General features: G+C 36.9%; 1 protein-coding gene across 1 annotated transcript; it reads left to right on the top strand.

The window, feature by feature from the left end:
• Positions 1-8,492: 8,492 nt before the first annotated feature.
• Positions 8,493-10,070, top strand: LOC105391175. The gene is made up of 3 exons (XM_048626896.1): positions 8,493-8,863; positions 9,146-9,363; positions 9,823-10,070. Exons 1-3 carry the CDS (start codon positions 8,766-8,768, stop codon positions 10,068-10,070), a joined length of 564 nt encoding a protein of 187 aa, XP_048482853.1. The 5' UTR covers positions 8,493-8,765.
• Positions 10,071-15,248: the final 5,178 nt, after the last annotated feature.

The raw sequence follows: 15,248 nt of genomic DNA, 5'->3' as shown, positions 1-15,248 counted from the left end.
ATATTGTAAACGAAAGTGAGCACCGTGCGAAGCCCAATTCGTGCTTTGATCCTATAAGTTACGGAGGCAATATGCCGTATGCCACCACAATGATACTCAATATTTGTTATTGGCTCTACCAGGTGTCGATAACTCGCCTTCTAAGAACCCGCCAGATTCGGTTACCGATTGGAGATAGAGCTAAAAACAACACGGCAAAAAAGAGTAGTAAGCGGAAATATAAACTAAATAATTGTTGGAGATGGAGATAGGTAGTCTTTTATTGATTTAAATAGTAGGTACCTAATACCCCCTATTTTATGGAAGCATGACAGAAAGTTATTTTTCTAAGTATGTGTCCTGTACCAATAAAAGCGAATTAAAAAGAAAATGGTGAATTAATTTTCTTATCTCCTAAGCTAACTTCCGAATTCAGCTCTTTAATCTCAATAATGTCATGCATTTTAACGTGGAGATTTGTCGCTTTTCGATTTCAGCCCGGACTAAATTCACTTCTCTGAGTATTTATTTTTCCCAAATTGATCCACCAGCCTGGAGCGTTGTTTTGTATTTTGTATACTTATGTATACAGTAAATCGTTTCGCCTGTCGGATATGATGGGAGGGTCGGTAATCCGCTCTTGTCTCCGAAAAGCGATTTTTATTTGACGTCTTGTTGGCACTTACATAAATAAATAGTAGAATTGACAAGTTTTTCTTGTTAGCTGAGCCGGGTAGTTTCGTTTTGTTGCTGGTTTATTTTGTTTCAACAAAGTAATAACGACTTATTTATGTTAATTCTGAAGTAAACGTTTTTTTTTGTATGTATGCACAATTTTGAGGATCTCAAAAACCTTTTCATATTTTTTTAAAACGCTAAAAATTCTCGACTTTTGTACAAAAACTTTAAAGGAATATCAATAATTAATATAGAAGTTAATCGGCAGAGTAAATCGCGAGTTATTCATACCGAAATGATAGAGAAAACAGATAATTTTAATCGTATACAATCATGTACGAATATAATATCGCAACTACAACATTATTAATAATAAAACAATTTTTGTTCTACGACTTTTAGAAATTCGCAAATAACCAATTGGCTTTTCCATAGTAAAAAAGTCACGTGACTAACAAAGTTTCAACGAAGTTTTTTTTTGTCTCGCAAATTTCTAGAAGTTTTAAGTAACTCCCTTTCCCTTTTGCAACATCCTGTATATTAGTCTATTTCTAAATAGTACCTAATTAAAGCATAATAATAATATGTTTCGATTTCTAATAACGCACAAGCAATATTTACTCATTTCCTTACAACATAACAAGCAATATACTTACTTATTTATAATAACTAGTAACCATTGTCGCCTTCCTACTCGTAAAAATGTAAAAACGGCGCTCTGTTTCATTACTTAAGGCTTTCCTTTGAGCCATCTAATTACTTACGTTTATTGATGGCAAGAAAATCATCAGCTAATTTAATTAAGGCGCAATAAAATTCGAACCTCTGCTAGGGAATTATAACTTCTGCCACACCTTGCCGAGGGTGAGTGTCGTCTCGTACTAGGAAAAAATTGCTTTGACGCAAAAACGTACAGTTTCGGTTTTAAAATGTATACCTACTGTAGTCTATTTTATTTATTTATTTAATACTTTATTGCACAAATATGAGATATAAGTGTACAATTATTTTACCAATCATTATACTTGTTTTGCCAACAATTCAACAATTTTTTCAGATAATATCCATTCAGAATTACATGCTGAAATTTTATACATATTTGAGTGTAACCATCTCTTAATTGCACTTTTACGTTGAAAACCACGTTGGATCCGTAATTTTGCCTCATTAAAGGTCAAGAGAAGCAAGTTACCCGGTAGTCTGACAAGTACTAAAATTTTCAAGTTTCCCCAAATGTCCCGTTTCCTGAATGTAACAAAACCTTCCGAGAACCAGGGCCGATAACGCTGAAAGAATGGCGCACCATTACATTCCCTTTGTTTTACGCTCAGACTTATTATTTCCGGTCATGCCAAGCCTGTGAGTTATTATTATTTTATCACACCCCATTGCCAAAGTGGCCACTTTATTTTGTACTTAAATGATTCCTGAAATTCTAAGCATGTTAAACAATGTCGTTTTTTGTTGAGTTCACACTTTCAGGTATTTTTAACCGACTGCCGAAGGCATTACAACGTAATGTTTTTCGATTGTATGTTTGTATGTATGTATGTATGTATGTATGTTTGTCTGTTTCTTTGTTCCCTCCTGAAGCCTAAACGGCTTGATAGATTTTGATGTATGAGGTATAGTTAGAAGCGTCTTGATCGCCATCGCGCATGGTTATCTATAGGCTATGTGACGTTACATTAAAATGTACAGGGTGTCCAGTAGGAAAGTTCCCTTTTCGATTCAAGAAAAAGAATACTAAATTAATGAATACCCAAATGTATTTAACATGGAAATATTAGGCAACTCAGCGGGTTTTATTTTTTTAATATACTCTCACACTCTTCTAATCAAACACGTAAATTTGACAAAAAACTCTTACAGAGTTGCTGGGAGGTATTGTTTATTTACTGCCGGATATTTTCTTTCAGAGTCGCTAGTGTTCGTACTTTGTTTAAATATACTTTTGAATTTACATAGCCTTTCCGAAAATAATAGCATGAGGTGAGGTCGGATGACCTGGGCGACCAGCAGGTGTCTCCTAAAGTCGGTATCAATTTTTGTGGAAAAAGTACCCTAACCGTGTCCATTGACTCCCTGGAGGTATGAAAAGTGGTCCCATCCTGTTATAACCGTGTTTTTCTGTTATAAGGTGGTCTGTACTTACAATAGGAGCAATAAAAATTCAATTGTAATCTTATATCGCTCCGAATTGACCGTCAAAGCATGGCCATTCTCATTATCAAAAAAAAAAACGTCCTAATCATTTACTCAGTGCACATTTTCCTGGGTACAGTATGCTCGGCTCAGTAGGTGTGCAGCCCGGAATGGATTGATCAATGGTAGAACCAGCTTCACTGGCCTTTTTAATCCACTTTTTCAAAAGGTTTACACTTTGAGTATCTCTTTGTTGGGCGAGGTTCTACCTTTTTTGGCATAAGATTTTTTTGCCTAATCTCGTATTGCATAGTAACGTTTGGTCAAAGTCTCGTTACGCCGAAAATCGTATGGCATAAATCTCGTTTAGTAAAAAGTTATTTCGCATAACATTGTTTAGCCTAATAATGGTATGGCCAAATCTTGAATAGCCTAATAATGCTATGGCATAGGTTTATACAAAGTAATAATATTCGTTTGGCTTTAACTTTGACGGAGCGTCTCCCTACATAGCGCAAACTGGTGCCTTGCACAGTCGTTTGCAATAGAAACCAACAATCATGTAAACAAATATGGCGGACTGACATTGACAGCGTATTGTTTATGCCCATAGTGATGTCATAGTGTTCTAATTAGATTAAATATATAAGCCATAGACTATAAAATAAAACTGATTATATATAAAAAAAGTGTTTATTAAAACGAATTTAAATCTTCGTCTTCGTCATCATCACTATCAGAAGTGTCGCCGGTGACCGTAATTATAAATGGAACCACTATGTCATCGCTTGCCATGTCTAAAATGCCGTCGAGCTTTTTCATTTCTTCCTCTTCCTTTTTTCGTTTTGGTTAATTATATTAAGCTCTTGAATTTTTTTTAAATTGTATTCAAATAATATTAAATTAAAATAATTTATTAAATTAAAAATAAAAGATAACTTCAGATTACGAACAACACTAACTTTTCAATGACTTATAGAGTTCGATGAGTAAAAAACTAAGATGACAGCTTGTCAAATACTTCGAAATTTTTACGTTGCAAATGTTTTAACAAATTTAACTTATAAATACAAGTTAAATCGTGTTGAAGATAATGTAAAAACAATGGTGTGTTCGTTGAAATCAGACTATGTTCATAAATTGATCGAAAATGTATGTGATTACGGAGTAATCGTGACAATTTGGTTTGTTTACATGATTGCTGGTTTCCATTGCAAACCACTATACCTATTGTTTCCGCTGTTTGGAAAACGCTCCGCTCCGCTTCGCTGCGCTCCGCTTTGGTTTTGATGAACATGTGCACCTAACACGCTCCTCCTCACTTTGCTCGTCGTCGCACCTATTTTTAGGTTATAATAATAATAATATGTAATAATTTTATTGGTCGTTAACTTTCGATTTTTTGATCATACAATATCGTGATTTTCGGGATGTAGGAGAAAAATACCACAATTTGTACATTTACTACATACTGAATATATTATTTATTAAGATAACATTAGGAGAAACAAGATTATACATAGGTATAGACGAACATAAATTTGAGCAAACGAAACTTAGGTGTTTAAAGATTGTGCCTAAAGAGTTTTAGACGAAACGAGCCTTATGCCACATAAGTCTTGGCAAAATGATGGTTCGGCCAAAAAAGTTTAGACCATACGAGTTATGCGAAATGAGTTTTGGTCAATAAAGATTATGCCAGATGAGCGGAACCCGTTGGGCGAATATTGTTCAATACAATCTCAATGATCAAAATTTCCGAAGCGCAGCAGCGCACGAATTACCACCTCAAGCTTCAAGCTTCAACAGCAAAAGTACGTTGCGGTCCAGTCCAAAGCTCCATAGCTACGTCAAACCCGCATTCCTCACGCGTCGATTGAGACCCCTCCTGACTTCCTCGGGCTAACGGTTGCTGCGTAGTTTAAATATGAAAAGTGAATTTTCCTACTGGACACACTGTACGGACACACTGGATGATCAAAAAAATTATACTTTTCCAACTATGCCGTGTGGGGTATCAAATGAAAGCGCTTGATTAGCACATTACAAAAATATATTATATAGGTAGGCATATTTTAGGTAAGTATTTAAAGTACAACACCAAAATTATTGAAATAAAAAAAGTTCATAAACTAAAACCCGACTACTGACATAATATTTCATAAAACAACGAAAAAGTTACAAATAAAAAAATATAATTATAAACAAACAAAACCCGACTGTACGCTAAAAAGATGAAAACAAGCCCCAATGTTAATGGAAAGTATCGCAGGCGGGGACCAACTTGACTGCCACACAAGTTCTTCCTATCTAAGTAACATTCAGCTAAATGGCGAACCCTCTGCTGGTCCCCGCCTGCGATACTTTCCATTAACAATAAACATTAAATTTCATAAATCCATTTTAGTGACAAACGGGACAAATACGTGTTAAAAACGTGAAATTAAGATAACATCCGCAGAGTATTGTTCGTTATTCTGGATACCTTCGGACAAGCATTTCCAATACACCCCTTTACAATATTAATTGCAGATTGTTGAAGGAATAGTTCTGACCACACTGGTTAGTTTGGACGGACCCTTAAAGATATTAATTATACAACCCATTACTTAATAATTAAAGTACCTTTTTGATTAGACCCATCCCCATTCCATATACTTTTTTAGTTCATTGGTCTTGCTTTTGGTCGTTCACAAGTAAATTTCACACCATTCATGTATGCAGGTTGGTATTGTCGTTAGAATAACTTTACTAGTCTTAGGGCCTGTTTCATAATGAATGGATAATGACTAATTATCGGTTAAAAGACATGCTGTCACTGTCTTTAAAAAATAATGACAGAGTGTGGCAGCTTGTACTTTAACCGACAGGTAGCCATTATCCAGACATTGTGAAACAGGCCCTAAATAAAGCAGTTTAGAGGTAGCTTAATTATTCTAAAATCGTTAAAGATATTTTAAGAATACGTTGTCTCTTTAATATAAACGAGCTAAGTTAAAAAACACGATCATACTAAATTTATCACAAAATTCGATCCTTTTTTATGAAGGAGCATTTTAGAGTTCCTCACTACACACAAAACACTGTTATATCATCTTGATGAAAAGCGATAGGTACTAATAACTAAAAACTTAAATATAATTATCTAGGTACTTATATTGATTATTTTTATATTGAACTGCCAAATGAATTTCATCAAATCATAATAATAATTATCCTTTGTAGAAACAATTTTTTATAAAATTGCCTGTGTAGGTAGGTATTTGGGTATTGTCTGAGAATAAGAAATAAACTATTTATAGCGAAATCCCGCAGGAAAACCTGAAGTTCGCGTGCAAAAAGCTAGTGACCTCATAATATTTAAGTTTCAAATGTAAAGAAGAATGACCAATTCTTTATGGCGCCATGACCCACCAGAGCAGTCATTGATGAAACATATACTGATATGTAGCCCATGACTACAGTAATCCTGGTGTAAACTTTATTATTATGAGGTATGAGAGAACGAAGATATAGGTGCTGAAAGATCAAGTATTTGTACTGTACTAGATGTTTCCCCCGAACAAAGTATCGTTTTTAAAAGTGGTTTAATTTATTTAAATCTTTTTTTCTTATTTAGAATATCTTTTTTTATCACTGAATAAAAATAGGTTTGGTTAGTGGCTGCAAAGCGGGTCAGATTTGGCCATTCTCTTTTATTAATAGACTATCATCTTAGGCATATCCATAGTAAATTGGAACCAGGAACACCTTAATAAAGTTTAAAATAAATATAAAATCTTACTACAGAACCCTTCGTTCCATTAAGCTGTATTTTTGGGCACATTTTAGTCGACAAAATGGGATGAAATAATTAAGTGAGGAGGTGAACCGTACCCTGAGACGTGTCGTATAAAACACTGCCAGTGACAGACAAACGGCCTGACAGACTCGACAGCTATTTATATTGTAGGAGAAAAATTGTGGTCGGATTCTGTGCTCTTTTTAATGCATTCATTGACTTATTCATTGTTGCATTGAGCTGAGAATATATTTATTTATTTAATTCTTTATTGCACAAATATTTGAAATAAATGTACACAAGGAGGGCTTAATGCTAAGAGCATTTTCTACCAGCCAACCTACAGGAGGTACAGGTAAACTAGTACTAAGGTAATTATAGGTTTTTAGATAATCACCGCCGTATACAAACGTCACGCATCACACTGCATGTTGTGTGAATGCATGTCCGAAGTTTTTTTTTTGTATTTATCTCCATTAATAGGTACAGATAGAAAACACGCACAATCAAAAACACAGAAAACGCATCTACAAGCGTTGATGCGTTCCAATACAATTAACGAAAAACGCATCGTAATGCATTTCGAGAACCGCCTATATTATTATAGGGCCTTACCACAAAAAAATTTACAGTGTTTAACAGTTGTTTAGCGCTGTCAAACGCCTACAAAATCTGTCAAATATAGTTTTAATCACTTGTTAAACAATGGTTAAAGATTTTTGTGGTTGCATACTATTCAATCCAGGGCCTATCTGCTAATATAAGTACTATTTCTAGACGAAGGATGGCGCCTGTTGAAAGTACGTGGTGCAACATAGTTTCCAACAGGGAAAGTACCGGCGCCAAGAGGTTTAGCCGCAGCCTAATTCCCTTTCACAGTTTAACGGCTAAAGTTAAATGACTGGTAATGGTCTACAAAATGAAATTCGGCCATGGCTCCAACACTTTAATGACTCCTCAGAGAGGCAGTTATGAGGCAGATCTGTCAATCTTTTAGGAAAATGTGCTGCATAATAGAGTGAGGTGTATGAAATCTGAATGTTCACTGATAGGTACTTATGTACCTATGTTAGTAAGTAATTATACTTAAACGTCCATACATAGGTTAACAAAAAGTAAGTGTAATGAAGGCGGTGACTTTGGGGGTCATATTGAAAAACTTTGCAAGGATAAAAATGGGAAGTATATATTTTATTCACAAATTTCCAGGAATGTCCACAGGAGTCGTGGAACAAAATATGTTCCAAATGATCCCTTGAGTCATCTTCTTTCGGCTTACTATGCCTCTTTTGTACAACAACCTGTATATCGACATAATTTCAGCAAAGATATAACTAGGTCTAGTCTAGGGTTATAATCTGCGGCTGCACTCGCACTCCGATCTATTCATAAATTTTACTATGTCGTTTCAGGCATACTCCTACTTTCAAAATATATTTTTACTTTACCACGAAATATTAGTAACTCGCACAGTTAATCAAAATAAGCACAGATGTTGCGTAACCAACGACTTAGGGAAATCCATAGATTAGCGGCAACTATTTGAGTCAGCAATCAGTCAAGCTGTAAGATTAATTAATCCACAGGAATCATTAATCTTCGCTTGCTGATAGACACATACGTTCTTGGGTTGTGCCCGTTCCCTATTTTTAGCATAATATCAAATATTCACGCCACAACTCCTGAAGACGTAGGCAGAGGTATGTGATGTCTGCACGTAGGCACTTACCACTGTAGCCCTGTTGTATGCACTTGGATTAGACTAACTTGTAATAGATTTACGGCTTCCAGACTTTGTTTCTCAGCATAAGTACAGTTTTATTATTTTTAATTATTAGTCTCAGGGCGAAGGGTGTCATTGCCAGGCACATAGAACAACTCGGACTCGCGCGTGCACATGTACCAGTCTGGCGCAACTATCCTTGGCAAAAAATATGTATGAAACGTGCGCTGCCGCTTATGGCGGCTATATCTGTCTCGCTCTAACATCTCGTGTATCCGCCCGCCATGACACTTGAGTGTCTGAAAGTGACATAGCAACATTTCGTATTTCGTTCGTTAGTTACTTTTTGCTGAATTTCTTTAATATTGTGCAACTTAGTTTACTGGAGGTGAAATATATCTAATTTGCAAAACATTAAGACGAGACGTATAGCAAGGTTAAAGTGTGTGATGTAAAACAATGCATTTCAAAGTGTGTGAGATTTGTGGCTTGAAAGCCGGTCGTGTTTGCGATCAAAAGCGAACATTTATGGCCAAATTTCCATTGGATGAAGAAAGGTAAGTAATAAAATCTATTGTTATTCTATTTGAGACACGGAACATATCATTTGTTTTTGATTTCATAGAAATATCATGTAAATTAACTTGGTCCCATCTTGTATACAAAACATTAGTGCTGTATCTCATTAGTATGTGGGTACCTATCGATATTCAATTCAGTGCCGTCAGATAATGTACCATGCTAGAATTGTGTAGGAGTCTGAAATTTAACTGCAATAAATAGATAATGTAAGTGAAACGTTACTTAATAAATTAATAATTGGGTATTTATAAAAACAGGTGTAAAAAATGGGTCCAAGTTACTGGCAAAGAAGATTTAGCCTACGTGCCCATAGAAAAGCTGCACGGAAACAAATATATTTGTGGGAAACATTTTCGACCATCTGACTTCAAGAAGAAAAAGACTCAACTGAGAATAAATGCTATTCCATCTTTACTAATTACTGCAAAACCATTGTCAGAGGAGATTTTGACGGGATTCCCACTACACATTTTTGGTAAGACTATTATTTGTACTTACCCAGTTATCTATGCTCATAATTAATCTGTCAGAGATTACTTACAAATGTGTTAACCATAACGCTAACTTGACAATAGAATTAACCGGCGGTTGGTGATGTTGAAGTGGTCACTGGTTTTATATCCATAGTAAAACTTGTTACTTATTTTGATATCCCAAGGTAAACATTGTGAGGAAACCTACATAATATTTAGTCCCTTTAGATATGTGAACCCACCAACCCACAGTGGGTGGACCACCGTGGTGGGAAATAGTCCAAGCTTGGAAAGGCAGTTTAGACATTGAGGATATGCACAAAGGTCCCACTCGAGAGGGCTAGGTGCTGGTAGTTACAACCCCTCAGAGAATAGAATAGAATAGTAGTTAGGTACACTATTATTTTCATGAAGTGTTAATTGTTACTATAACTGGTTTGTTATCTATCTTCAACTTCCAGGGTCATCAAAGGCAGACCATTTTACCTCGGCATTGAAGTCATCCATACTCACCCGCCTCAGCACACCTGTAAGTAGAGGTTCGAACTGCGAGCAAGATGATAATGAAATATTGTTCGACTTTCACGATATTGTCTTTTTAAAAAAAGATTTAAAGGCAACTGGTGTTGAACAACGGAAAAAAACTGTTGTCGAGTCAACTGTGAACACTGATTTTCCTGAATTACCTACATCTTCCAGAAGGTTTTGATTGTGAAATAGAGGAAATGAAGAAAATATTTAAGAATTTTGACAAACAACCCACTGTTTATGTCAGCGGGTATTTAGCCAAAGTCCTGCTAAAAGACGTAAAGTGTCAAGAATGCATTAAAGCAATGAAGGTGGATAACCCGAAACCAAACTCTATATATAATTATATAGCTTTAAAAGAATGGTGGGCAGAAAAGATATCACTCACATACCCCAGTATTCAACTTTGCGATGCAGTTGATACTGCTACCAAACAATTCGATCTGCAAGTGAAGTCTCAGATATACGAAAAAAACATATGCCAGTATGCAATTACAATCATGTTTGCTGGTACAAACTTAACATGGATGTGCAAAGAGCATCAGAACAAGATGGCCGAACAATTTTTAAGATGTTTGAGCCTTTTGTTAATTCGAAATGAGTGTCGAATTAAGAATACATTGTTCGCAGAACTAGAAGACCCACTAGCAGACTAAATAAAAAAGGGCAACAACATGGTGCCTCTAAGTAATATATTTTTCTGTATAATTAATGGTTTTAAAGCAATCGTTGTCATTTATTATAAATATAGCTTTTATATTCATAAAATTAAAAACTCATGTCTCAGTCAAAAATATATTTTAGGCGGTTTTTTTTTTCAATTATCGATATCGATAAATTTGGGACCGTGTAAGCAGCACTATTATTTGTTTTCATGTTGGCAGCAGTGTTTCCTGACAGAAGCTGTCACTGTCATAATTTCTGTCATGGTGGTACTGATTGCCAGCGCACGTTCATTCGTTCGTTCGTAGTTCATGCCAATGTATGGCAGTCCCGTCTCTTAACGTAGTTTATTTGCTCAGTGACATGTACAATGGCAAGGCCAAACGTGAGATTATCGTGTCTTTTTTATTTTTTACCTGTGATTCCAATTTTATTTGTGTTACGTGTGACATTATAATGTATGTTTATAGCAATAGGGAAAGAAAATCTTCCCTATTTCTAGTACTAGTATGTTAGGTAAAAACCAGGATTCCAGACAGCATAGCACTCTACGTACATGAGAAGACCGTCTGGGTTAGAGCCCTGGGGCCTACTCTGGCTTGACGAAATACGAAGTGTGCTAGAGCTTCATACAATCAGAACCTTTAATGCAACAAGATAGAGTCGTGGTTAGCGAAGCAGCGCTCCGAAATTTCGTTTTCGTGAAACCAGAGTGACCCTTCGAGTGTCGTCTAACGATGTCACATTACTATCGTCGCAGTCCATGTGCAATCCAATCCGAATATTGAATGCAGTCGGTATCCAATCTTGAACGACGGAGAGCTATTGTTGCTTAGAGTTTCTTATACATATTAAGTATATAGGTATTTTTTCCCGAAAGGACAGAACTTTGGTAAGTACAAAATATATTTTTTACGATGAATAATGTTGACTTTGACTTGACTATAAAAATGTATTCGCTGATCAAAAATACAGTAGGTAGACGAAAAATACGGATTTCGTAGAAAAGGCTTGAATATATCTTATAAAAATATACACCACAAACTCAATATCTTGAGACTATGTGTAACATGAGTAGGTAGAGCTACAAGATTTAAATAAAAAACAAGTACAATAATTATTAATATAACACACACTCACGCCTTGTACTAATGTACTTGCGGGGTAGGCAGAGGTACATTGCTGTATGGAGATGCTGGAGGTGTTGGAGCATCCCCATGCAAAGGGAGGATCCTCCGACCAGGCCGGGTGGTGTGGCCTGGCGGGCAGCTGCCCAACGGTTAGCGTTGGGGATTTCTATATATTGCAGCGTAGGTGAGAAACTTCGAATGCGCGATGTAGGATTTTCATAGTAATTTGCGTAGTTCCCATACATCTTCTCTGTATTGAGTTCCGAGCGCCATCTGTTCATCTTCCTCTGAACTAGTGGCTATGAGTCCGCCACATCACTCCCCCACCGAGACCGGAGGGCGATAGTCTTCAGTGCAGCCGAGAGTCTTGATTGCCAGCCAGTGCCGCGTAGTCCGCAGTGAGTCGGGACTGTGAGTGCGGTGAGGAGTCCCCAGTGAGTCAGGGTGATGCTGCAGTGGCGATGTCCACGGTGGGTCGGGATGAGCCTGCAGTGGAGCATGGTGGCAGAGTGCTGCGTCGACCAGGAGAGGATGGCTCTGCTTGCTGACCGGCCGAAGTGCAGTGTGCTGTGCCAAGTTGCTGGTGTGGGTCGAGGGTGTGACCAGGCCTGCGCGTTCGCTGCATGCTGGTGGTCATGATGCCCTTTGAGACCAGATGCTGGCTGGTTGGCTCCAGGGGCTGCTTGCTGAGGTTTCTGCTGCGCGGCTGTTGAGGTGAGGAGAGAAAGTCGTTGGAAGATGGCGTGGAGGCTGCTCTGCGGGTCTTCAGAAGGCTGCGCTGATGTTCTTCACGGGGTCACCACTATGGAGATGCTGGAGGTGTTGGAGCATCCCCATGCAAAGGGAGGATCCTCCGACCAGGCCGGGTGGTGTGGCCTGGCGGGCAGCTGCCCAACGGTTAGCGTTGGGGATTTCTATATATTGCAGCGTAGGTGAGAAACTTCGAATGCGCGATGTAGGATTTTCATAGTAATTTGCGTAGTTCCCATACATCTTCTCTGTATTGAGTTCCGAGCGCCATCTGTTCATCTTCCTCTGAACTAGTGGCTATGAGTCCGCCACAGCTGCACCCACTTTTCGCCAGAGTGTTACAGTGAAACTATAAAGTCCTGAAATTAATGTTTGAGGAACTAAAATTTTCAGGAGCCTGGCACCATTAGAAAAGAAACATAAAAGTCATAACAATTGTTTATGTCAATAGGCGGTTGGCTATTTTTTTGAATTTTCTTATTAATTATCAGGATAATCTAGATAAAAGCAACAATTTACGCTTGGTTGCAATTAGGAAGATGAAGAAAAATATTCGTAGTCAAGCTAGTGAAGTTATTTATCGAGTTTTTATACAATGTTTAGCGGAACATCAAGCTGGACACATTTTGTCGAATTTGGAGGATGTTTACGCTCGTACAGCGTCTATGACGGGTATGTAGCATTGTACAAATTGTAATAACTCACTTTTTATTAGTACCAACGCTTCATTTATCGATAAACCTAGGTTTAGAGCCCAAGTCGAACATTGTTTACATAGCACAGATTGTAGGTTTCATCTGGTTTCAGTTGAGTCAAACCTTAACATTTTGATACTTGAAGATATATTTTTTGTTTAGTTACTAAATTCACATTGTGTGAATTTGGGGGGCATTGTGTAACGCTAAAAGTTTTTTTTTATTTTATTTTATAGTTATATCGGACCAGCGTGCCAAAGAGGGCAAAATATGGAATATTTCTAACTCCTGGAAGAAACAGAACTTGCCGTCCAAAAAGAGAAATTGATGTCTTTACTATGTGTGCCCTTCGTCAACAGATCCAGTTTTTTATACAGTTGTAATAACGTTATCTAAATAAATATTTATTGGTTTCACTATTATAGCCTTCATATTAACACCTTCTAGCTTGTATAAGAGCTTTTTTTTGTGGATGGTAAGTTTTTTTAAAAATACATAAATAGGTAAGAAGTTAACAGGCAACATTTCAAGTATCAAAGTCAGTTATGTTTAGCTATATAGGGTTGCTACATGAAAGATAGCAGTGCCCTCATTTAATTTCAGGACTTTATAGTTTCACTGTATGTTAATCCCAATGTAATAGGGGGCGGGCCTATTGCCATTTTACGGGCACATCCAAGACCCGAGAACAAATATATCTGTGTTTAAACAAATATCTACCCCAGCCGGGAATCGAACCCGGGACCTTCGGCTCAGTAGTCAGGGTCACTAACCACTACACCACTCGGTCGTCTAATATTAATTATTAATATTTTTATGACAATTTATGTTGAGTTTCACAATGGAATTTTAGCCTAATGTTGGCATAAAATCTATGTCTTTCTGTCCATTTACAGTTAAAGCATGGCAGCAACACGTTGAAGGTCAACATTACCTTAAAGTTCCTTTCTGCAAGTCAGCGTAAGTATGATAAACAATAAGTTTGGTGGTGTTGACAAGGTAGAAACGTATGAATTGTTACCGCAGCTGACTACAGCCCAAATTTTTCAACCCTATGATCCGGTTTTGCCACTGCCAATGATATAAGTAAGTAAAATATTTGTCAGTCCTATCTCAGCGTCACTCTTGTAGAATCCAAGGTATTATTAGTGACTAGTTATTATCCTGTGGTATTTTATAATTATGTTAACCACCCTTTTTTCCTTTTCCGTACTCGGGTAAAAATGCCACGTATGGTACGAAAATAGATCTCTCGTCAATAGCTTAAGATGTTCACACTGGGGACAACTGGTGTGAGTTGAGTGATTGATGCAATACATTCACTTTCTTAGAGTTTATGAACAATTCAACAGACTATTGCAGTTTCCCGACTTTTTAAATTTCGAACTTGCTATAGCAAAATTGAGCTTAAAAGGCATCAGTTTATAAGTTTGATTATATTTTTTTACATAAGCTGTAAGTTTCGTGGCTCTCATTTATGAATTCGGATAGCTCTTCTAGAAAATTCCATAGCATAGCAATTCTATAAAATTACTTGCAAGAAGTTGCAAAGTTTTATGTTAAGAATAAGTAGGTAGCATTTATTTCACGAGCGTTTCCGATTTACCAGTCTACAATGTCATACATATTTATGGAATTTAATATTCCTCAATGGTAGGTATATAAGATTATATGTACGGCTAAATTAAGTACCTAAGTACGTTTGTGACCGCACCCTCAAGCAGCTTTCGGACACTTTCAAGACTATAATCTCAGCGGTCATCCTTCAATAGCGGTCGTGTTTCAAACAATAGGCACAGGCGAGTGCTCTCTCTTCACGGATGAGGGTAGACAGAAAAGTGGCACGTTAAATTATGCGTAACTCGCAAGGTAAAAAGGGATAATCCTGGAGTTGTGCTGCTTTATTGGACGGAAACAGGACCGGATTAGTCTGGTTTTTCTCTTGTGTCACCGAAAAAATGTGGAATGTTACTGAAAAGCAGAGTTTTACGTAGACGGTACATAGTTGGGGAGAATCGCATAGACTTAGCTTATTTATACTACCTACTGATACAAGGTGAAAACACGAATACAGTAAAATTTATGTTTTATCTTTGTAGACAATCATAATATTACCTATAA

The sequence above is a fragment of the Plutella xylostella genome, chromosome 17 (assembly GCF_932276165.1).
Source record: "Plutella xylostella chromosome 17, ilPluXylo3.1, whole genome shotgun sequence".
Lineage (NCBI taxonomy): Eukaryota > Metazoa > Arthropoda > Insecta > Lepidoptera > Plutellidae > Plutella > Plutella xylostella.
Note: the sequence above shows the minus strand (reverse complement) of the source record. Positions and strands in the feature narration are given on the sequence as shown.

Coding starts and splice junctions, on each gene's coding strand:
- LOC105391175 (XM_048626896.1), top strand. CDS start 8,766: ATGCATTTCAAAGTGTGTGAGATTTGTGGCTTGAAAGCCGGTCGTGTT. Junction 8,864..9,145: donor TTTCCATTGGATGAAGAAAG/GTAAGTAATAAA, acceptor TTATAAAAACAG/GTGTAAAAAATGGGTCCAAG. Junction 9,364..9,822: donor ATTCCCACTACACATTTTTG/GTAAGACTATTA, acceptor TTCAACTTCCAG/GGTCATCAAAGGCAGACCAT.